General features: G+C 42.2%; 1 protein-coding gene across 5 annotated transcripts in view; it reads right to left on the bottom strand.

Moving 5' to 3' along the window:
- Positions 1–21733, bottom strand: part of cbfb (core-binding factor subunit beta) — a 27574-nt gene extending 5841 nt beyond the window's left edge. For 2 of the 5 annotated variants that reach the window (XM_084018443.1, XM_084018444.1), the window contains exons 1-6: positions 21347–21728; positions 20824–20910; positions 15412–15528; positions 4207–4323; positions 4017–4112; positions 1779–1844 (exon numbers count right to left, since the gene is read on the bottom strand). In XM_084018443.1, coding sequence (XP_083874569.1) covers positions 1815–1844; positions 4017–4112; positions 4207–4323; positions 15412–15528; positions 20824–20910; positions 21347–21424 — 525 coding nt within the window. In that variant the 5' untranslated portion in view covers positions 21425–21728 and the 3' untranslated portion in view covers positions 1779–1814. Of the gene's footprint in view, positions 1–1774; positions 1845–4016; positions 4113–4206; positions 4324–15411; positions 15529–20823; positions 20911–21346 lie in introns of all 5 variants that reach the window. The other 3 variants (XM_084018445.1, XM_084018441.1, XM_084018442.1) reach the window with 3 other exon arrangements.
- Between the last annotated feature and the right edge of the window lie 1448 nt (positions 21734–23181).

The raw sequence follows: 23181 nt of genomic DNA, 5'->3' as shown, positions 1-23181 counted from the left end.
CACTACACCACCGTGCAGCCCAGAGGTGGAGTTCCAACCACAGAAATGCAGAGGCTGAATCTGTGCAGCTATTCGCCGATGCCTGTCAGTCACACCCAGAGAACCACATCTGCAAGATCCCCACTGGGTCGGCCGTTTGTAACAAACTCAACTGTAAAATGTGATTCATATTTTTGAAAATGTCTAATCCTCTGCAAGACAGTCCCACACTCCGACATTAGGTTATTCACTCGCTACTCTTCCCTAATCACACTGCTGCACTGCACATAAGAACAAGGAAACAGAACTAGAATTTCCGCCTCATGGTTGTACGCCTCTGCCAATTTTGTGAGATCAAAGTAACTTTTGACCACAAAATATTAACTAGTTCATCCTCCAGGACAAATGGACGTCTGTGCCAAATGTGCAGAAATTCCCTCCAGGCGTTCTTTAGATATCGCGTTAAATAAGAAGGCTGTTGCCAGCGTGGATGCATGAAATGTGTAATACAGACATAAAAACACACTTGTGTGTTAATGGCCTTGTTAACAAAGAGCACACTTGAAAAAAGGCAGCTCTAATTCTCTGAGACTTCTCTTTAAAGGATCAGTTCCATGTTTTCAGAAAGGCTAAGCTGTTAGCTGGCCTGGTTCGGTTCAATCTGCCCACAGAGCACCTCTGAAGTTCACTAATTAAAACCGTCTATCTCTCGTCCTTACCACGAGGCTCCCAGACACAAGCAGAGGAAACACTTTCCCTTGCCGCTGGTTGCCAATGGTTACACTTATGAAACTTCACTTTGTTGGATTTGAAATTCCTGCTTGTGTACGGATGACTCAGTTGGGATACAACGTGTTAATGAATGAGCTTTAGAGGAGCTGGTAGGCAGATAGTTTTTGTTACTTTGGAGCTTTAGCTGTCTCTCAATGTGTCCAGTCTTTATGCTAAGCTAAGATAGCATAAACACACTTAACACACGGTCTCATCTCATTCTCCAAGAAAAGCTATTTCCCAAACTATTCCTGTACTCAGCCTTAATGTCATCACCTTAAGAAAACTATTACTTTACAGTATAATAATGTTCTTTAAACACTGATGAACTCTGCCAGTGACTAAATGCTGGGTAGGATTTAGTCAAATGTCTACCATGAAGTGGGACGGTTTCCATATTTCTATTTAATCGCTCTCAGTGCCAAATCAAATGCAGATTTCACAGAGTGTGTGGGTATTTTGGGGGATAATGATGGTAGTTGTATTGATTCAGCAGGAGACACAGGGTTTCCTTTTTCTCCGAGAGCCTCGGGGAGGAAACATGAGATCAGCCGGATGAAAGACGACCTTCAATAAATGCCTCTCTTTCTTTCTTTCCTGCTCCTTCCCTCGTTCTCTGTGCTCTTCGTATGCCGAGTTCCTGCCTTTCCTTTCTCTCTAATTTGAGCAGGAACATGTGCTGCAAAGCTGTGGTAGGTCTTGATGATGATGATGTGTGTGTGTGTGTGTGTGTGTGTGTGTGTGTGTGTGTGTGTGTGCGTGTGTTACCCAAACTATGAAATCATTACATCTCGGTGTTTCCGTTTACACACAAACATTAAACAAGCAGGAGCAGATATTACAGTCGTTCATTTCATTAGAAGTGCATGCATAATAATGAGCAACACACACACACACACACACACACACACACACACACACACACACACACACACACACACACACACACACACACACACACACACACACACACAGGGAGGTTTAGTGCATGACAGTGTGATAGATGGGGAGAAATGAAGGACACAGACCCTGTTCTTTTCTGCTGGCTGTCTGTCTGTGTGTCATCAGTCCCAGATTTTAGAAACCACAGGGTCCTAAAAAAATGAACAATTTGTGGTTTCATTCTTAACTTCGTCAACTTAGGAAGGATGTCGTTGATCTCCCCAAAGCCTTGCTGGGGAAAGTGAGTTTGTCTCAAGTTCGGGACGGTTAACGTTTTCAAACTGTTTAAATTTGCATCTGAATTTTGCACATGTACTTGTACATGATGATAATTCAATGAACAAAAACTCAATTGCACACACAGAACACATCTGATTACAATTTACGTTTCTGGAAGTTGTGTTTGGAAATAGCAGATTTTATTACGGTTAATAAAATGAAAGTCCCCCCCCCCCTGTGATCTGTGGCCCCAAATTGAATCAACTACTTTCCCTTTCAGAGGCTTTCGGGACACCTGACAAAACTGAATCAGTCATTCAATCGTTCAATAATATCAAATCAATTGTCAGATTAGATTCATCATCAAACTGATCATGCACTAAAACCTATTATTCAAACTGTAAAAAAAGCACTTTTTAAAAATAAAAAACATTGTTGAAGCACACAACCACACATCGCCAACCTGCAGCAACAAAAACCCGACTGGAAAAAGCTGTTTAGTCGTCCCTAAACCCATACATTAATATTAGTAGAAACACCTAATTATGGCTAATATATTGCAAACGTTTTGCCTTAAGATTAAACACCAATCTCTGTAACAACATATCTAAACATTTGCTGTTACTCTATTTTACGTTGACATCATTTTAGAGTCTTCAGGACAGCAACAAATTGTATTATTAGCAAGCTGTTCCACTTTGGATCTATGAATCTATAAATATGAAAATATTACTTGCAAATTTCCAGTTGAGTCGAGCCAGCAAAGCCAGCCTACAAACTTGAAATGCCAACTCTTATAGCTGGATATGAGTTACCAATTCTCAAGCTCTTTGAAGTCCAAAGAAGACGTGCAGTTTCCGAATCATGCTTTGCTTCTTATCGTTTTTAAATGTATGCTGGTTTACTATTTGATGAGCTCCAGGGATGATGAAGTGTACTCAGGGTGTGTCTGCTAAATCATCACTGTCGAGCGTTCTTACAGGTGCAATGGTGCACACCCAACAATGATGACGGTTGTGGTTGAGGTTCAACAGACATGAAGTGAAACGATGTGTTTCCGTGGTGTTAAGTTACTCTTGATGAGAGACAGGAAAGTAAAAACTTGAATTGTTTATCTGTGAACCACAGTGTACAACTAGAACTCATAGGTACACATTAGTGGGAACAAATGACACGCATATTTCAGTCGGACTAGAATCTAGATCTGGCAGTTAAGCTAGCGAGGCTAAAGGTGTGTTCACGCTAAACGCAAGGCGTTGCATACAACGTCTATAAAAGATACGAATAGCCACAAATTCAGGCGAGATTAAACATTTCAACTGGGGTGCACAATTTGAAGGACGCTTTGAAGCAAAGGCCTATCAGCGTTGAGTCTCCTGCTGTCGTTACTGAATCAGAAGTCAAGAAGGACAACATCATAGCGGTCTGAGGCCTCCCAGAGCTCTAGAACCTCACATTAGTACAGAGACTGAAACCAGAGACTGTCTATGGTCCAAACAACAGGGTGGCTGCCGTATTTACGTCTAGATGTCTTATTTTAAGTGTCGATGGAGTAGCTACGGTGTTGGCATAGCCTAGCTCCGATCCATCCAAACCCCATTCAGAAAACAAGCATTTTAAAAGTGATTTGCTTGTCGTCTTGTAGACAGACCTAACAAACCATGACTGGGCTTTTTACAAATTGTCATTATGTCGTTACTTTGCCAAACTTTTTATCTGGATATTGTAATTAAATCACAAGGAAATTGTTTATTTTCTGTTCTGTTCAACACTGTAGTAAACCAGCTGATGTGTGTCTTGTGAGCTGGGCGAAGTTATGAACTCTACCCGGCATATCTGGGACTACAAAGCATCAACGGTGGTTATTTTAGCCATGATGGATGAAACATTGTTTAATGAAATAAACACAAATGTTCCTGCAGTCAAACTTGCACGAGAAATGCGAGGCAAAAACTCCCTTTGCGTTTGGTGTGAACACATCTTAAGATAGGTGTAAAGCGGAAGCAGATTTGTTTTAGTTGGAGCTGTCCAATAACAGCCCACTTGTCTTTGAGACGACAGACCAGCATCGGTCCTGGATAAACAGCATCACAGGGCCCTCTCACCTCTAGATCCTCTCTGTGTGACCGGTCTCTGTCTTCAAAGTCTCTGGTTCTGCGTCGAGCCTCTTCGAACGCTGCCTGGGCCAAAGCATCCTCCTGCTGCAAACAGAGACAGATAAGAGTCCAGTTCAACAAGGCGGAGGCAGGGGTAGACTAAGGATAAATGAGGATGTGGAGTGTTTTTTTGTGTTACCTGCGCCCTTTCTTCATCATACTCCAGGTATCCCATCCCATCTAGCCTCTGTAGATCGATCCAGCCTCTCCAGATCACACAAACCCCGTTCAAGATCATGGGAGCCTTTAAATAGACCTGGTGGGAGAAAGAGAGAGATTGCATTTTCATTCTTTGGTAAATCTGAGATGTTGCTGTAAACAAGCTAGAAACAAAAGGACAAGAAGACTGAGATTTGACGCCAGAACTACATCTTTGGGAAAAACATCACTTTTTTCCCCAACGACATAAAAACAGTACGAATTACATAAGACAAATGCAATTCTTAAATCAGAAACCATCAGCTTTTTTTCAAGATTTATAAAAAAGCCCTGTGTTCAGGAGATGGACGAAAAACCACCAACTACGTCAGAACCTCTCCAACACAATTTGCCGTTGGACTCGTAAATCACAAACACACTGACGTGCATTTACGTATGTGTGTTTGTGTGTGTGAGGCTAGTGTGTGTGTGTAACCACACAAGGGTATGTGTGTGTGTGTGTGTGTGTGTGTGTGTGTGTGTGTGTGTGTGCTTTTGCTGCCGCAGGATGTCAGTCCTGTTTTTAGTGGAAAAATATGCGTTTGTATTGGACTAAGTGAACAAAAAGTGATCCAAAGTAAATATCACGAGCCTAAAAACCTTTTCGCCCTTTCATCATTTGTGTGTGTTTTATTTTACGCCCATTGCCCAGGGTTTGTGACTTATTCAATGGTTATTAGTAGACTTGCAGATCTTTATCTTTTTTGTTTCCTATTGAATGCGATCGTCACGTTGCTTCAGTTCTCATGTGCCTTCGGTTACGATAATAACAAAAACAAGTGCAATAAAATAAATGGTAACGTCTGTCTTTGACCCGCTGACGTCTGTTTTGTCTATCACTGCGAGGGGAGTCACAATAAGGGGATAAGAAGTGTTGACTTGTATTCCATTAACCCCTTTTCCTTTCTCATTTCCTAGGGCGAGTTAACCCACGTAGTCGCGTTTTAACCTTCGACAACATCTGTCTTTTAAAAGGTTCAAAATACACACAGTATCTGTCATATGACCTCCAAACAGCTTGTGGCAGTCTCAGCGTTGTACCCAAAATACCCCATAGAGATGTTTTAGCATTCATTAATTAGAGAGCCCGATATTCCCCTCAGGAGTTGGTGGAGACCAAAACAGAACCAAAATGTGAGTGAATATTGGACTCATGATCGTCAGGTGGGGCAGGAATACTCTTTCAACCGATGTGTTTGTTGCTCCGTATCGTCTGAGTGAGAAAATGACTTTCAAACAGAGCGTTAATTTATCTTCCTCTTTCCCATGACATCCATGAGAACGAGGCGACAAAGAGACACAGCCAAACACTGACAGTTTGTTTTTTCCCTTCTGTGGTATTTTTATCTGAAAACACAAACATTAAGGAATGCATTACCAAACCCCCCCCCCCCCCCCCCCCCCCCCCCTAAAAAAACCACACACATACAGTACACACAACTGGATTTGTTTCTGTGTTACACTGTGCTCCACATTCCCGCATTTTTACTCAGGCTATTTTTGGACAACCTCTCACAGGGACCTCTTTTACCACAGCTACCCACAATGCACCGGGGTTTTAGGGGAGACCACGCTCCGAGAGACTGTGGGTTTTTTGTATTTAGTCGAGTGTGTGTGTGTGTGTGTGTGTCTGAGTGAGAGAGAGTTGTGTGTTAGAGAAAGATGGCTTCTACATCTGTAGGGCTGCATAGTGCTTTTAAAAGAAAAGCTTCATTTGGCTTGACTCGGAAAATGTGTGTGTGTGTGTGTGTGTGTGTGTGTGTGTGTGTGTGTGTGTGTGTGTGTGTGTGTGTGTGTGTGTGAGGGGAAAATATGTAGAAACAGCCCAACCACAGACTTCCTCTGAGAGAGAACCATGTCAACCCCCACATCCATTTACTGAGACACACACACACACACACACACACACACACACACACACACACACACACACACACACACACACACACACACACACACACACACACACACACACACACACACACACAGTGAATAAGAAAAAGAAGCACTATGAAATGCAGTGGAAATTCAGACTCATTTTAAAGCCGACCTGCAGGTTTAGTGAAGCAGCACGTTGTACTGATTTACCTTCCAGCGCTACAAACGATGAGCCGGCTACTCCGTCTCGTCACTCTGTTGTATTTTGAGATGACTTCTAAAGAAACTAAAAACATCTGGGCATGAATATAAACAGCGTTTGACAACTACAGCTTATAGTTACTTTGCAGTTTTTAAACAGTTGCATAAAGTGTACATAAAAACAGATGGAAATCTAGTAAAATATTATGATGCATTGTCAAACTTCTTTACGAGAATAATATGAGGAGTTTTTTGTGAACAAACAAAAGTCCGTTTCGAATTCATTGTTGCTTATTTAAACACATGATGTGTTTCCTTGAAGTCTATTATTTAGTATTTCAAATCCAGCATTGCTTAAATCCATGTTTACTTCCTGCGTACCACCAACTGTTGAACAGTGGAATCATGTGAAACCATTTGCAGGAAGGAGTATTTCATCACCCATGTGTGTTTATGTGTGTGTGTGTGTGTGTGTGTGTGTGTGTGTGTGTGTGTGTGTGTGTGTGTGTGTGTGTGTGTGTGTGTGCACTAATCCTCATGCATGTGGATTAGATAAACAAAAATGGGGGCCGACTCATAGAAAAACACGGGGTCAACTGCATAGTTAAATATGATGTGATGGTATGACCTCCAGAATCACAAGAGCTCAATAATTTAATTTGATCAATTTAATTCAATTTTTTTATTTATCAATTTCACATAATAATACATACTTCAGGAAACCAGAAAATAAGAAAATGAATAAGAATATAAGAAAATGTGAATCTTAATCTCACACCTTGATGAAAAACCAGCCTTGATTGTGTGTTCGTGTACGTTTCTTGGTTTGCACACGGCCCTGCAGTCCCGAGACCTTTTATGGCGACTGGTAGCACGTTTACTTTTGCCAATTAGGACCACCTGGCACACGCCTCCAATTTACGAGGCACGAATAATTCTGCGGTTCGACTTTTCTTTGGACTTTTTGCAACATTACATATAAGAAAGAAAACAGAGGAAGACGTTGGTGAATGAACGTTCTTATTTTCCTTAATTTTAACTCGACGCTGACGAGCAAAGACCTGAACACACACACTGACGGCCTCCAGCCGGCAAGTCTCTCCTTTGTGATCTAGACCTCTCCAAGCTACTGGAAGAGCTTCCTACGCTCTCTCTCTTTCTCTCTGTGTGGGTGAGAGACAGTGTGTGTGTGTGTGTGTGAGAGAGAGAGAGACAGCGTGTGTGATGGCAGACAGTGTGTGACGCAGATGTAGAGGGATGTGTTGGCATACAGCCTCTCATTCAGCATGCTGCCAACCATCTAGTCAGCACAACTGCCCACTGCTGCGCACACACACACACACACACACACACACACACACACACACTAGTGCCCACAAGGTGCGTGAACACAATGGGCATCTGTGTTTTCAGACTTGTGAGTTGTGCCGTCTGTCTGTGACACACACACACACACACACACACACACACACACACACACACACACACACACACACACACACACACACACACACACACACACACACACACACACACACACACACATTCAAATAAACAACACAATCATTGAATAAAGTCTCTCCTTTTTTTCCTCTGTCATCTCCACTATTACTGCCTCTTTCTTTTCTTCAATATACATAGAGTGAGGCTACACACACCTTTCTACTTGCACGTGTGTGTGTGTGTGTGTGTTTGTGTGTGTGTGTGTGTGTGTGTGTGTGTGTGTGTGTATTAAAGATGATTTCAAGTGACTGTCTGGAAATCTGTGTTTTTCACACTGTCTGAGTCAGCAGCGAGTCACAGACACGTCATTGTGTCTTTCCTTCCTTCTTTCTTTATTTCATCCATCCAGATTAAATACCATCATCTCATCAACCTCCAATTCTTTTGTCTCAGATAAGAAAATTAAAAAAAAGTTATACATTATTAAAAAGAAGAAGAAGCAGACAACATGGCATTCAAGTTCATATTACATGAATCATTCCTGATTGAATGCTCCAGCAGACGCTGACACACAGCGCCGACCAGAAAGACATAATGACTCCAGCAAGGACGGCGTGCTGTCCACTCTGGCAGTTGGAATAAAAGGGAAGGTTATAATAATGAGGTAGTGATCATGAAGGTGAGGGAAGAATGACGGAGGGAGAGAGAGAGAGAGATCTCTCTCTATATGTGTGTGTGTGTGTGTGTGTGTGTGTGTGTATGCTTTAGGTCTGACAGCAGCCGTTGAAGATAAAGCACGTTACTGGCCTTCTGTTCCTAATCCCACAATGAATACAGCCTAACGTCTACTAACCTATTGCCCACACACACCTACACACACCTACACACACACACACCCACCTACACACACACACACACACACACACACACACACACACACACACACACACACACACACACACACACACACACACACACACACACACACACACACACACACACCACCTGCTAAAGAAGAATAATTGTATGGTACTCTAAACTGCATGATCACGCTCTTCTTCTTCTCTCCCACCCTGTAATTATAAAGGCGGCACACTTTCAACATTCACACTAACATATGGTGAGATGAAATCAGATTCATGACGTTAAGGTGGCGCTGCAACGCCCTCAAACTACAGGATAATTTGGGCAGATAACCTGTTGAGACCTCGGCTAGCCTCTGATCGAGCTGAACTCAAGCATTTTAAAGGTGTTTGCTTCCTGTCTTGCAAACAAACCTCACAAACCATGACTCTGGACTTTTTACATAGTGTCGTCATTATGTTTGTTATCTTTTAATTTATTTATTTAAATTAAATCACAACAAAATGGATTTTCGTGTGATGTATACGATCACACGTGACATTGAGAGAATCTAGCCGCCGTGCACGCTAATGGATGAGCTGAGCTGAAAGCAAACCAGCTGCAACAAGGCATCTCATTTTTCAGTTGTTTCACATCCAGCATTAAAATACTGAAGGCCTTTGTCAGGTCATATGTTTTCCATCCCAAAGTAATGGTTCACTGGTTTGTATTTCCACTGTGAGTCGGCCTCGGCCCCCTCCGAGTCCCCTAACTGCCTGTTGACACATTATGTGCATCATTGCTGTATGCAAAGCCCTCTCTGTGCGCATCGGAGAGCCAGAAAACCACCGTTTGTTCCTATGGCTTTCATGGGCATGGAAATATCATGCAAATCCATACACAGGCTGCAGATAGAGTTACAAAACAAGCGAGGGAGAGACAAAGAGTATTGCACGCAGACCATGTAAGGAGCAGAAGATTCACATGGTAAAAAAGAAATAACAATCCTGTCTGCTGTTCCCTTTTTGGCAAAAAGGCAAAATTCATTTGTTTGTCACGCATCCCGTCTCGTGCTTCAAGTCAACATTGACTTTTTCAGTATTAAACCAAAATACTATATACTTATACCGTTTATACATCCAATGCTTCAGAGCGACACGTGAAAGTCCAGGTGAGTAGTGTTGCATACTTCAGTCCAGCTCAGCACACTTACTGGAAGCCAAGGACTCAAATAGAGGAATGGAGCTGACACACACATGTTGGATTTCACACCAGAATGACTCTCTCTACACAGTTTTATCTCGAACATTGTTTGTTTTTTTGTTTGATTTTACCTCACACACACTTACACACACACGTTCTTTCTCAACATAAAACACTGGGACACACAAAGAGCATAAAGAGGACCCTGTCTGTGCCTGTGCTGCGGTGCATTGTGGGAGTGGGTGTGGTCACTGATCTAAGGCCTTGAGCAGGAAATATGAAACCCTGTGGGAGGAGAGGGTGACGGTACTGTGAGTGTGTGTGTGTGTGTGTGTGTGTGTGTGTGTGTGTGTGTGTGTGTGTGTGTGTGTGTGTGTGTGTGTGTGTACCGGGAAGAGATCAGGGAGACTCTGAATGTCTGTGAGGCTCTGAAAAACGTTCACTTATACTAAGTTAAATTAAACAAGCTTCATTAAAGTCGACTGGACAATCACCCAGGATGTACAAAATGCAAAACACACACACACACAATCACACAAACACACACACACACACACGAACGCAGCAGTAGCAGAGGGAACCAATTAGTGGTCTGGCTTTGATGATGTCACTGACAAGTCACGTACCGATGGCACAGCTTCCGTTCATGGGGAAACATAACACCACACACAGCATACAAACACACTCACACACACACACACACACACACACACACACACACACACACACACAGCATACACACACACACACACACACACACACACACACACACACACACACACACACGGACACACACTTGATGTTATGCATGTGTGAGGAGAATCCTGGAGGGTTAATGCTGATGACTTAATTAGAGGGCAACAGACATGTCAGATAAGAAATGAACTGAAGATGAAAAAAGGTTTTTGTGTGTGTGTGTGTGTGTGTGTGTGTGTGTGTGTGTGTGTGTGTGTGTGAGAGAGAGAGAGAGAGAGAGAGAGAGAGAGAGAGAGAGAGAGAGAGAGAGAGTACTAGATCTATCAACAGAATGAATGAAAAACTTGCCTGAAGGGGAAAAAAATCGATCTAAAAAAAGTATCAGCGTCCTGATGATGAAAACGTACTAAGAATAAGACAATCTCTAAATGTCTGTCTTTCTTTACCCAGAAAACCAAATAAATCTCACACTAAAGCACACACAGACTTGACCCCACAGCTGGACCATCTGAAGGAGGGAACAGTCATGTCGATAGCCGGCGTCTTCTCCAACATACTGGACTGGTTTATTTGGCTGTGGGAGGATCTGAACAGTCACCAAATGCTAATGTGCTGTCTATAGTCTGTAAACCTGAACATGCTCACCTTTAACAAACACTTACTGCACTGTTTCATTCATCAGATAAGGGTTACATTTTTGAGTTTTATTCTGAAACTTCTACAGAAAACATGTCTCCATATTTCTTTTAAATTCAAATTTTATGAATGTCAACGTTTTTCAAGTGTAAAAATCGCCCGTACTGTCCTGCACACAGTACAGCCAGAGTTGTAGATCCCTTCTAGGTGTGGAGCTGCAGCGCTGCACAGGTACATCATATTTACACAGTTCACCAACACCTGTGTCCATATTTGTCCTATTGACTCCTATTCATCTGGAACTACTTTTATTCCCTCGGATAATGGTTTCTAGAGGGGGGCGGAGCCGGTTTAAAGACCAGAGAGAAAATAGGAATGACAGTTGGGGAGTAAGATGATTGTTTTCCACTAAAAAGGTTGTTCTGTAAAACATGTCTTATCTTAACCAAATGTAAAGTGATACCAGAATGTTTAAGTCACTGCATTTAAGCTGATTTTGATGATCATCTGGATGAATTTCATCGTGGCCATGACATTTTAATGTCTCCTCATATGCATGCAGACACAATAGTGATCGCAGACTTCTCCTGGCAGAGACTAGAGATACTGTGTTCCTGCATATTTCATAATAATAATAATATGTGGATATCCTATATGTAGGAAATGACCTGAGAATGAATGAAGCCCTACCATTGTGTGTTTCTGTCCTGGGTCCCTGACACTCCACCCTCCTCCGTCATATAGATGAGACACTCGTCTGCTTCCCATTTACCCCCCCCCCCCCCCCCCCCCCCATCAACCACTAAACTCCGTCCGTCTCTTTCAGGTTTTGTTTACTATTTATCTGTTTGTGTGTTATGCCGTGTGTTGACGTGTGTGTAAGGCCAAGCAATCAGACTGGCGCCAGCGTCTCATCAGCATGCAAGAGTAGCGCACTCTTGGCACACACACACACACACACACACACACACACACACACACAATTCCTGTGGTTTCAACCTCGTCTAAAGTCACATCCTCAGATGTTACTTTTCCACCAGCAAGCGTTCGCTACTGGAACAGAGAGAGAGAACCGAGAGAGAAAAAAACGATCCCGCTCTTCACCCTTACACTTTGTGTAATTGGAATATAATGAAAAGGAGCAACATCTCCGTCCGAGCTGCCGTCAAGTTAATCAATTTAACTTGTGTGACCAGCGGCGCTCCACCCTCCAACCTGATTTTGTTCAGTTAGCTGGAAAACGTGAGGTTTCAAAGAGCCAGTTAAAGCAAGACTGCTACCTATACACACATTATTAAAATTATTATACATTTTCATACACACAGATGGAAGGAGGTTAGGTGAACTGGATGGATGGAGGGCAGGACAGAAAGGAAAGAAAGGCCAGTATCTGTGTTTCCTCAAGCACAAAGGAGGCTTCACATGGAAGGAAAACCACGAACAAAACTCTTTGGATGACTAGAAACGTATGAATGAAATAAGTGAAGGAGTGTTTGACAATATGGAACTGACTTCTTGAAGCAAATTCACAACCTTTTACCAACAAGGGGGGCAGAAGCACCACAGGGCAGGGGGCTGAGCTGAAGCTATGCATTTTAAAAGGTCCCTCAGGGATTTTATTGGGAGTTAACGATATTTCTAAAAGATACATTATTCACAATTGATCTAAAAGATCCTTCGCAATCGTCAAACTGAGCAAACTGCTGGTAAAACAGCTGCAAATGCTACGATTCATGACTCGCTTCATGCTGGCTAGCAAGGTAGCAGCGAACGCTAAAATTAACCTCGTCCACAGCTGGCTCCCATTAGCCTGCAACGACACTCAGAGCCTGTACTTCTAGTCTGTCTCTGTCTTTACACACACACACACACACACACAACACACACACACACACACACACACACACACACACACACACACACACACACACACACACACACACACACACACACACACACACACACTATTCAGTTTAACCTGGCCGTGCTACCCCTTTTGGTTTGGCACCGCCTGTGTTTAGGAATGAAGGCGGAAGAGAGGGAGGGATGGAGGGAGGATGGGAGCGACCGCGTGGAGGGGGGTACAGTGGGAATGAGGATGTATGTAAAAACAACCCAATAAGGAGCAGAAAGAGGGGAGGGAGGCGACGGTAGTGTGGACGTACATATATATAGACGAGAAGCTGAAGAAATGAAACTATGTGGAGAAATGTAATAAAATAAAGCAAAAACAGTCCAAATGAATGAACTATGTCGCCTCCTTTTCAACTCTTCTCCATTTTATCCACCATAACTGAAGGCGGCTATCGTCATTATTACTTATACTACTTGACATTTTGAAAGCAATAAAAAAATATATAATTAATATAGAGAGAAATAACCATCACCAAGCATGTGACATGTGAGTGCATGTAGTTTAGCTGTGACAGTAATTAAGAGAAGAAGCTGCAACGTATACAGGATGTCTGCCCTGACAGTTGTATTCTACAGGGAGGTCCGGCAGGAGGGCAGGGTGTGTGTGTGTGTGTGTGTGTGTGTGTGTGTGTGTGTGTGTGTGTGTGTGTGTGTGTTTATTTTGTTTGTGTGTATATGAAATGACAGCTGAATTCCTGGGAGAGGAACACAGCAGTCAAATGGAAACTCACTATCAAAAGACTCGGAACGACTGTGTGAACCTTCTTCTATACAACATCTTTTTTCTCTAGAAACCACATTCTTGCACTCACCTATTTTCATACAAGTGGAATATGAATTCACACACACACACACACACACACACAAAAGCCTGAAAAGCTGACTGAAACCTTACACTAATGCGTGGCTCTTTTGTTGGAGTTGCATGAAAAGAGCTTTTCAGATCTGGAGTGACTTATAGTGAGCCGTCGCCGGTCAGGCCTGATGTTTTGAATGTGAATGAAAAGAACAGAGTGTCAGCATGTTTGTCTGAGTCTTCAGACGTGTGTGTGTGTGTGTGTGTGTGTGTGTGTGTGTGTGGCTACAGTTCTACAGAACCACTGTGAAACTGCTTTACATTGACGACTCCAAGCCTCATTAAAACTTCATAGATCTGTGAGCACCATCGAGGTGACAAAGAAGAGGGTATCGTCTTACACACACACACACACACACACACACACACACACACACACACACACACACACACACACACACACACACACACACTCCGTCGCCACCGTAAACATGCATACAGTGTCTTTCTCCTTTTGTGTTCCACACACACAGCATCAGAAAACTCTGCAAAATGCTTATCAAAACAAGCACACACACACACACACACACACACACACACACACACACACACACACACAACCATCGGGGCACTTGTGTTAAATAATTAACAGTGTAAGATTAGTCTGTCAGCCTTGGGGCATGGAGGTCCATCGATCCTCCAGAATGCCTTTTTAATGAGCCGCCAGGCGGCATTCATTTCAGCTGGCCAGTGTCCGTGGAGGACCTTCTGACACACACAAACACACACACAAACACACACACAAAATCCAGGCTTCGCGCCAGGGGAGACAATTAACATACACATAAACACACCAGCAGCAGCACCACTGCACTGTACGCTGGATATCACCTTGACAACAGCAGCAAACTAACATCTTCTCAGCTCTTTAAGCTGTTTATCTTTGATGTCACCTTTTTTTTTTTAAGAGGTGGTGCAGGACACCACGGACCAGTTAATACCCATCACCCACTGGTTTAAAAGGCTACACTTTGAACAACAGGGAGCAAAAACGATGGCTTTAATTTATCTTTGTGGACCCGTGCACACCTTGACACGTGGATCGATATGTATTCTGTCAATGGTTGTTGGCTTGAACAAGATGTCAATATACACAAATCTAAATATCCTGACGTGTTCAGCAGGATGAAACTCAACATTGGCATGAAAAGAAATTCACATGAACCTCTTTTTGGTTTGCATTTGCGTGGGTGTCTGGACTGTCATTTTCATTTCATAAAATAAAAGAGGAACTGAAAGCAAACGAGCAGACAGAGATGTGTGTGTGTTTCTCCAAAAGGTGTTTTTTTTCTTTCTATTTCTTTAAAAGTTTCACGTCAACAAGGTCACATGAATCAAGCACACGTGACTAGGAAGCATGAGAGACTTTGTCACAAGTTTGGACTCATTTAATGAGGAAAAAGAAAATATATGTGCTGCAACTCAGACCATGTGACCTTTGCAACAGGTGAAGAGCAACAGTTGCACTTGTCTTACCTTTCCTGTCTCTCTCTCAAAGTCGACGTACTCCCTCGCAGGAACCTGCCTCTGATCTCCGTGCAGGTTGGCAGGAAAGAACTGGAGAGACAGGTTGGTTCCTGTAGCTACAAAGGCCTGGAGAGAGAGAGACAGAGAGAGAGACAGAGAGAGAGAGAGAGAGAGAGAGAGAGAGAGAGAGAGAGAGAGAGAGAGAGAGAGACAGAGAGACAGAGAGAGACAGAGAGAGAGAGAGAGAGAGAGAGAGAGAGAGATTTTTATCAGTTAGTTTATTAGGCAGGTAATAAACACACAAAGCCCTGATGTGTTACTGGTTATGCAAATTTTAAGTTAGCAAACAATTTCACTTCATATTATTATTATTACAAAAATGACTAAACTTCTTTTTGTTCCGTTTTGGTCTCCACCAAGAAAAATTATAACAACATTGTTGTTTATTTTGGCCGTTTTTTTTTTTGTAAAAGTCAGAGGTGGGAAGTATTAATACTTCATTCCTGTACTTAGGTAGAATTTATACTTTACTCGAGTATTTATTTCACTCACCACTTTTTACTTTTTACTCCCTACATTTTAAATATATCTGTACTTTCTACTTCCTCACTATTTCAAAACAGGCTTTAGTTTTAATGCATTCGAGGGAAAATATTAATTATTATTTTTATTATTAATATGAGATACAGTTAGTCTTGCAAAAAAAAAAAGTACATTTCTTGTACTCTCTTTTTTCAAGTAAAGAATTTGAATCAGTACTTCTACTTTTACCACAAGTATCCATTCTTCTACTTGAGTATATCATGTTAGTACTCGGGTTTCCTCTGATGATAGTATTGATAAGAGCTTGGAGATTGAAAATGATGTGTACGGTTGGAAAACCCAAAACAACGAGCTCAAAGAGGCTAAAAGCACCATGTAAAACTGCTGAGTAAGGTGCGATTTATTTGGTTCAGAACTAGGAATTACATTTTATGAATGGTAGAACGACACACCAATTTACATGTCAGAGTCTGTTTAGTGTCACAAAGAATATTAAACAGCCTGCAGAAACAGCCGTGTCGTGCTGTCTGTGGTTCTGGAGGAGCTTTGAAAACGGGAAAAAAATCCCTCAAGAGACCCACTTTGGTTCACTCAGGGCCAGAGAGTAGACCATAAATTTGGCGACAATGATATGAAACAGAGAACAGCAGTAAGGTCTCATAAATTTGGAATAGATAAGGCTCTTATTATTTCTGGAAAAGAAAAGACTCGGCGAAATTAATGGGTTATCAAAATAACAGCAGTTCTTACAGTAATGCATATTTAATCACCTTTCTGATCTAATGCTTGTGATGTGAAATTTAGACTTACATGTGGTAAGCATGGGATGATAATCCTGACCTAAATAATAATAGGAATCATAATAAATATTAAAATATGTTTAAAACTAAAAGAAATACTGGAATCACTTTTCTGTACATTTTGTTAACATGAGAATACATTTTTTTAATGAACAACAAATGATCAAATCTTAGACAAAGTAAGAATAAATCATAAGGTCTCACTGCATAAATACATTTAAAAATGGCAATATTGTGATTTAAAATGTTACTAAATGATACTTCCTGATATTCACGTTTATCCTGATAATGAAAATTCTCCTTTAATTACTTATTGTGGGTGGGTGTTTTCTTTTTAAATCCAGAATCTGGATAAAATGGTATACCGTCCCCTCCCTAACTTATCACAGTTTCATACAGACGTCTCCGGAGGGTTCTTGCTGTTTAAATGGCGTATTTGGGCCTGAATCCTGAAAGAGTTACAGTTTGATAGAAAGCATCAGACTTGTTCTCTTCCTCTCGTCTCTCTCTATTTCTTCTAAGTCTGATCTCCGCTCTCAGAACAAAAGCACAAAGTGAACCACTGTCCTGCTCCACACACACACACACACACACACACACGGACACGCATAAAGAAACACAAATAAAATTAAAATCAATAGAATGCATTTCTCTGTTGCAGTCAAAAAGCAATGAATTATGGGGAGGCAGAAAATCAAGTTAGAAAATCTGCTATTTATGCATATCTCTCTCTCTCTCTCTCTCTCTCTCTCTCTCTCTCTCTCCCCGTGTGTGTGTGTGTGTGTGTGTTGTTTTTGCTGAGACAGATCAATACTAATGGCATTAGAGCTGCGACTTATCTGGAAGCATATGAATTATGCACCCTGTCAAATCTGAGAGAAGTGAATGAAAGAGAAGAGAGAGAAAACAACAGTGGAAGAGGGAGAAATACAGGGTACACACACACACACACACACACACACACACACACACACACACACACACACACTCACACACACACACACACACACACACACACACACACACACACAGAGGGAGAACGAGAGAGAGAGAGAGAGCTCAAAGAACACCCGAGTCATCATTTCTGCTTTATTTGAAGTATTGGATTACAACCATCTGATAGTCATTTGCTGCCTACTACTGCAGGAGGAGAAAAAAAGGAGGGAAGGAGGGAAACTGAGAGACAAAAGGAGGAAAACGAGAGGGAGGCAGAGAGTAATAGAGGAAATGAGAAAGGGGAAGACGGCGGTAAAACTAGCGTGGTGAATGTAAAGACAAAGAGAGAGAGATAGATCAGGGCAGCATGGAGATCTATAGCAGTTGAGAAAATGACTCATCTCTAATGAGCTGTGCTGAAGATGATTTACTTTGAATTATTGTCCAATTTATCAGACCAATCCTGGACCGTTTGGAGTTACCCGTTGACTCACAGAAACACAGTGCAGCTGCCAAAGGGATTTTTTTTACAGGACTTATATTGTTGCAAAAATAAAATGTTTTGTTGAACTGTTTGTCTTTTATTTTCTGCCCACTTTTAAACGGACATTTATTTATTTGCTTTAAGCATAAACTGCAAATGATTTAAAAAGAAAAAACACTTACCGGTGAGTAAAATTACAACTTCCTGATGTGGACGTTACATTTTGACATTTTATTAGATTCAGTCTGCCACCGGACTGAGACCAATTTTAACAAGAGAAAAGAACGGTTTCCCTCCTGACTTATTTTAAGACATAATCAAAAAATAAAGATGGAATGATAATTTGTGTCCGATATGCTTTTGTTTTCCCCCCCTTCACGAATAAATTCAATGACATCTACTTCCTCCGTCACTGAAGAGAAATCCCATTTCACAGGGAAGCAACCGGATGCTTTCCACATCACACCTTGCACACTGAACCGTGATTGGCTTTCAAAACTAGATGACGTCACAACGTCTTAAAACTCATTTGAGCAAAGAGAAACGTTCGGCTTTATCTAACTCAGCTTTATCCCAACAAATTGCCCAGAGTGTGTTTGTCTCCGTCTATATAAAGTGGTCCTTGACGTTGGGAGTCTCATTGTGTCGGACGGCCGTTGACCGCTAAAATAGCAGCGGGGTCTTTAGCGGCGTCTGGCCGATAGATAAATCAGCGCCATGATGTCACAGCTGCCGTCAAACCATTAAAACCGTGGCCATCAATTCTCACAGAAGAGACTTATAAATACAGTGTGGACAGACAGACGGACGCATCATGTCCCACTAAAAGATGGTAAAACTAGATGTACCCCCCCCCCCCCCCCCCCACTGATGATGGCAGCATGTTTGTGAAAAATACCTCGAGGATGACTAAGACAGCAGAAGTTGCCCTGCTGTTTGTGTGCGTTGGTGTCTGCAGCCTAAAGCTTCACCTTTCGTTGAGGACACCATTAAATAGGACGTTTACAGCAGCGCCGACAAAGACTTTGTAACCAGTAATTACAGTAATTGTCAGTAATGACAATATGATCGCGTCCTGACTTGCTTGTTGGAGTTACAATCAGCTCATCACAAAGCGCTGCACGCGATATTAGATTGAAAGAAAGCAACAACAGAGAAAGGGTCACATGGGTTTAAACCATTTAAAACATGCAGATGTGTTGTTGTTGTTCCTGGTTACACTAACTGGTTACAGATTCAGGTTTTAGAAACCTACAATGGGCTTATAAAACGTGATGCATTGGGTTCTTTACTTCCAAACTTGAAGTAGTGACATTTGCATCCATGGACAAATCAGATACCTGTCTGCCACAACCTGTCTGTCTGACTTGGACTCCACTTTAACGATGCCCGACATGACAAACTCAAAAACAAGGATGACACCAAAGGTCATTTGACGTACGGGTCCAGAATCACAGACGGACACGCAACTATTACATTTAGTGAAGAGCGACCTTTTCTTTTGGACTCGAAAATCAACGTTGAGGGCTTTGGACTAGATTTGGGACTAGACTTGGCACTAGACTTGGAACTTGACTTGGGACTAGACTTGGGACTTGATTTGGGACCAGACCTGGGACTTGACTTGGGATTTTGGACTAGACTTTGGACTTGATTTGGGACTAGACTTTGAACTTGATTTGGGACTAGACATGGGACTAGACTTTGGACTTGATTTGGGACTAGACATGGGACTAGACTTTGAACTTGATTTGGGACTAGACATGGGACTAGACTTTGAACTTGATTTGGGACCAGACCTGGGACTTGACTTGGGATTTTGGACTAGACTTTGGACTTGATTTGGGACTAGACATGGGACTAGACTTTGGACTTGATTTGGGACTAGTGACTAGACTTGGGACTAGACTTTGGACTTGACTTGGGACTAGATTTGGGACTGGATTTAGGACTAGACTTTCCTTGAATGAAGCTGGATGATGTTATCGAGAGGTTGCATCTGATGTCAATCAAACGGTGCACAAGTGAGGTCATGTGCGGGTTAACCCTTCACCGTCCTCACTTCGCTACGACAGTTGCGAGTCACCACAAAGTCACAATGCAGATTTATTACAATGGAAACAACCGCAAAGGAAAGGAAATGCACTTAGAACCAAGACGGGGAAACTATACGTACAACTGGGTGAAGCCGGTGGCATTTTTCTTTGTTGCAAAATGAGTTACTTGAAAACCTGATGTGACATCTCGGGTGGTAAACAAGTTGCTGATTCATTTTCCTGGATGGTGTGTGTTTCTATCTTCTGACTCCATCTACTTGATTTACTGCATGTTTACTGTATACATCGAAATTAGAGCGACCCACCATGTTTACTTCAGGTGAGCAATTTTCAGGCCCCAAATTACAGAGTTGGAACCATAAACGTAAGGGTGTGATGACGCACTCATGTATGCTTCGAAGACGACGACGACGATGACTTCAGCTGCAGAAGTCACGAGCCCGTAGGCGAAGTTCAGCGCGTCTACTTCCTGCAGGCACGCGCGCACATGACGTGCCTCCACAATGTCAGTTAATAACATGTTAATTTGTCCCTCAATATGGAGACAGCCTTAATTTAATTAAATACAGATAGACAGACAGATACGTAGTTCTGTACTCACTATTTCTGAGCGTCCGTCCCTGCAGGCGTTCTGGAAGCGGGCTTGTCTCTCCTCATGGGGTCGGTCCCTGAACCCGGTGTATTTGATCTACAATGAAAAGAAATCACAAAGCTTAAACACCACGTACACATAACATCACGTACATTGAATGGCGATCGATGCGCATCGGCAGCAGTAAAGGCTGCGATTTGAAAATAATCCGCAGGAATTCTGATTTAAGTCATAAAGGCATTTTCTATCGGAGCTCTTCATTTAAAAAAAAAAAAACTTTTTATGTTAATGTAATAATTACATAAACACACAGACATGAAGGAACGTGCACTTCTGTCGCTTTCAATGTCGGTGACTTTAATTATGATTTATTACATTTTTGCAAAGCTACAACTGACGTAATTCAACGATGAATTATGAACCAGCCACGCTGGCCTCGACCCCCAAAAATGAGCCACTTCTTCTTCTTCTTCTTCTCTGGTGCTTATTTCCGCCGTCTAACAGAAAGGATCCAGTGTGCACAAACACTCACCTCACACTCCCTGCTCAACTTGCGGAAAAACTCCTCATTCTGAAACTTGCTGTTCTGGTCCGGGACTACCCGCGGCATCTTCACCGACACTGTGTCTCCTTTTGACTTCCACTTGTTTTTTATATTCTAATGAAGCCTCTTTGAGTTTATTTATCCCGCACAGACTTCAACAGCTCGTCTCGCCGCCTACTCTTCCGTGTCTGACTGCCTGTTTTTTTTTTTTTTCTTTTCTTTTCTTCTCCTCCTCTGTGGAGCAACGTGCTCCGCTGCTCCTTGCTCCTTATTATGAGGATGTGACCGCGGCTCCTGCGCGCTCCTGCTCGCCTCTGGCTCCGAATGGTTCTCACCGAGTGACCCACCGAGAGATAAAGCTTTAGCCGTGTGGCGCTCTCTCTCTCCCTCCCTCTCCCTCTTCCTCAATGTCTCTCCACCCCCTCTCTCTCTCTCTCAAGCAAGTGGCATCAAACGCGCGCTCTGGTTTACCTGCAACTTTCAAGTGCTCCTCCTCCTCAGGCCCCGTCTTTTATTCACACAAATGCAAACAACAATGATTACGCACATATATATGTAAGCATATATAATACAACTATTCATTTAAGTCGTGCATCATGTGACTCACATTTGATTTACATTTTGATTGACATTTTTATCCACCTATCAGTCAAAAAAGTTGATTCTGCAAAAACACGTAACGTTGATCTTCATAAACAACAACAACATGAATATGAAACATGTATGAACAACACAACCAGCCAGTCTGTGGCAGTTCAGAACTACGACGCTCTTTAATGTGTTTTTGTTCTTTGTGTCACTTCGCGTCATTCAGTGAGTTTTCAAAATTACTGCAATTCCGAAAGTACCTGAAAGCATCGGCAGTCTACTTCCTGGCTCCGTCGAGTCGCTCTTGTGACTGTACACCCAAAATACCCCCCCACCATTCACAATACTAATACTACTACACACGCTACTCGGGGCTGACACTGCGCATGCGCGCGGTCTGGACCGCAGAAACTTTATAGGATCCTTATGTGAGAGACGAAAAAAAAGGGGGGGCAGGGAGGAGTGTGTGTTTCCCTGATCAAATAGATCCTACAATAATAATAATGTGTGTCAATATCTGGACAAGATGGCGCCTACACTGTGTTGTTTTAGTGCCTATAGAAATGTTATAATGACCTTTTTAAAGTAAGAACTAAATGAATAAAGTCATCAGGCCTCTGAGGAAATACGAGCCTCGTGTTTAATAGTTCCTGAATGTAACATCTCTCCAGAGTTTGCCTTTAGGTTACTTTTTAAAGTCTGTGTCCAGGCTTCTAGTCTGGTTTAGCCAAATCAAATTAATCTTGCAATAATAGTTCCTCTTTTTATTTTCCCAGACAGTGTTTTTTTGTTTGTTTTTGGCTCGGCTGTGGTGGAGGAATGAAAATGGGGCGTCTGTAGCTCGTCCTGTACGGAGATATAAATGAACAGAATTGTTATTTATGAAAATAATGGTATCCAATTCCAGCTCGGCTTTTTCCCACCAAACCCAGTTTGATTCAGCTATTTCCATCAGCGTTGGTGCTTGTGACAGAATGTGAGTACGTCCACCAACTGTTATCATGAGACAGGAGACCTTTTTTTTTTTACACAGCAGCTGAAATAAGTTTCATTTGTGCTTCTCCCACTTTGATCTGTCACAAAATCCACTGTGGAAAAGGGGGATTAAAAAAAAAAGCTTGGGCAATAATGCTTAAGGGTAACTATATCTAAATGTTTCAGGGAAAGTGTGTAAGTGAGTTTTCTTTTCATACAAATACACAGGCTGCCAATTTAAATGTACAGTACTGCAGTCG

The sequence above is a fragment of the Eutrigla gurnardus genome (assembly GCF_963514095.1).
Source record: "Eutrigla gurnardus genome assembly, chromosome: 9".
NCBI lineage: Eukaryota > Metazoa > Chordata > Actinopteri > Perciformes > Triglidae > Eutrigla > Eutrigla gurnardus.
The sequence above is the reverse complement of the archived record's forward strand: the minus strand, read 5'-3'. Positions and strand labels throughout refer to the sequence as shown.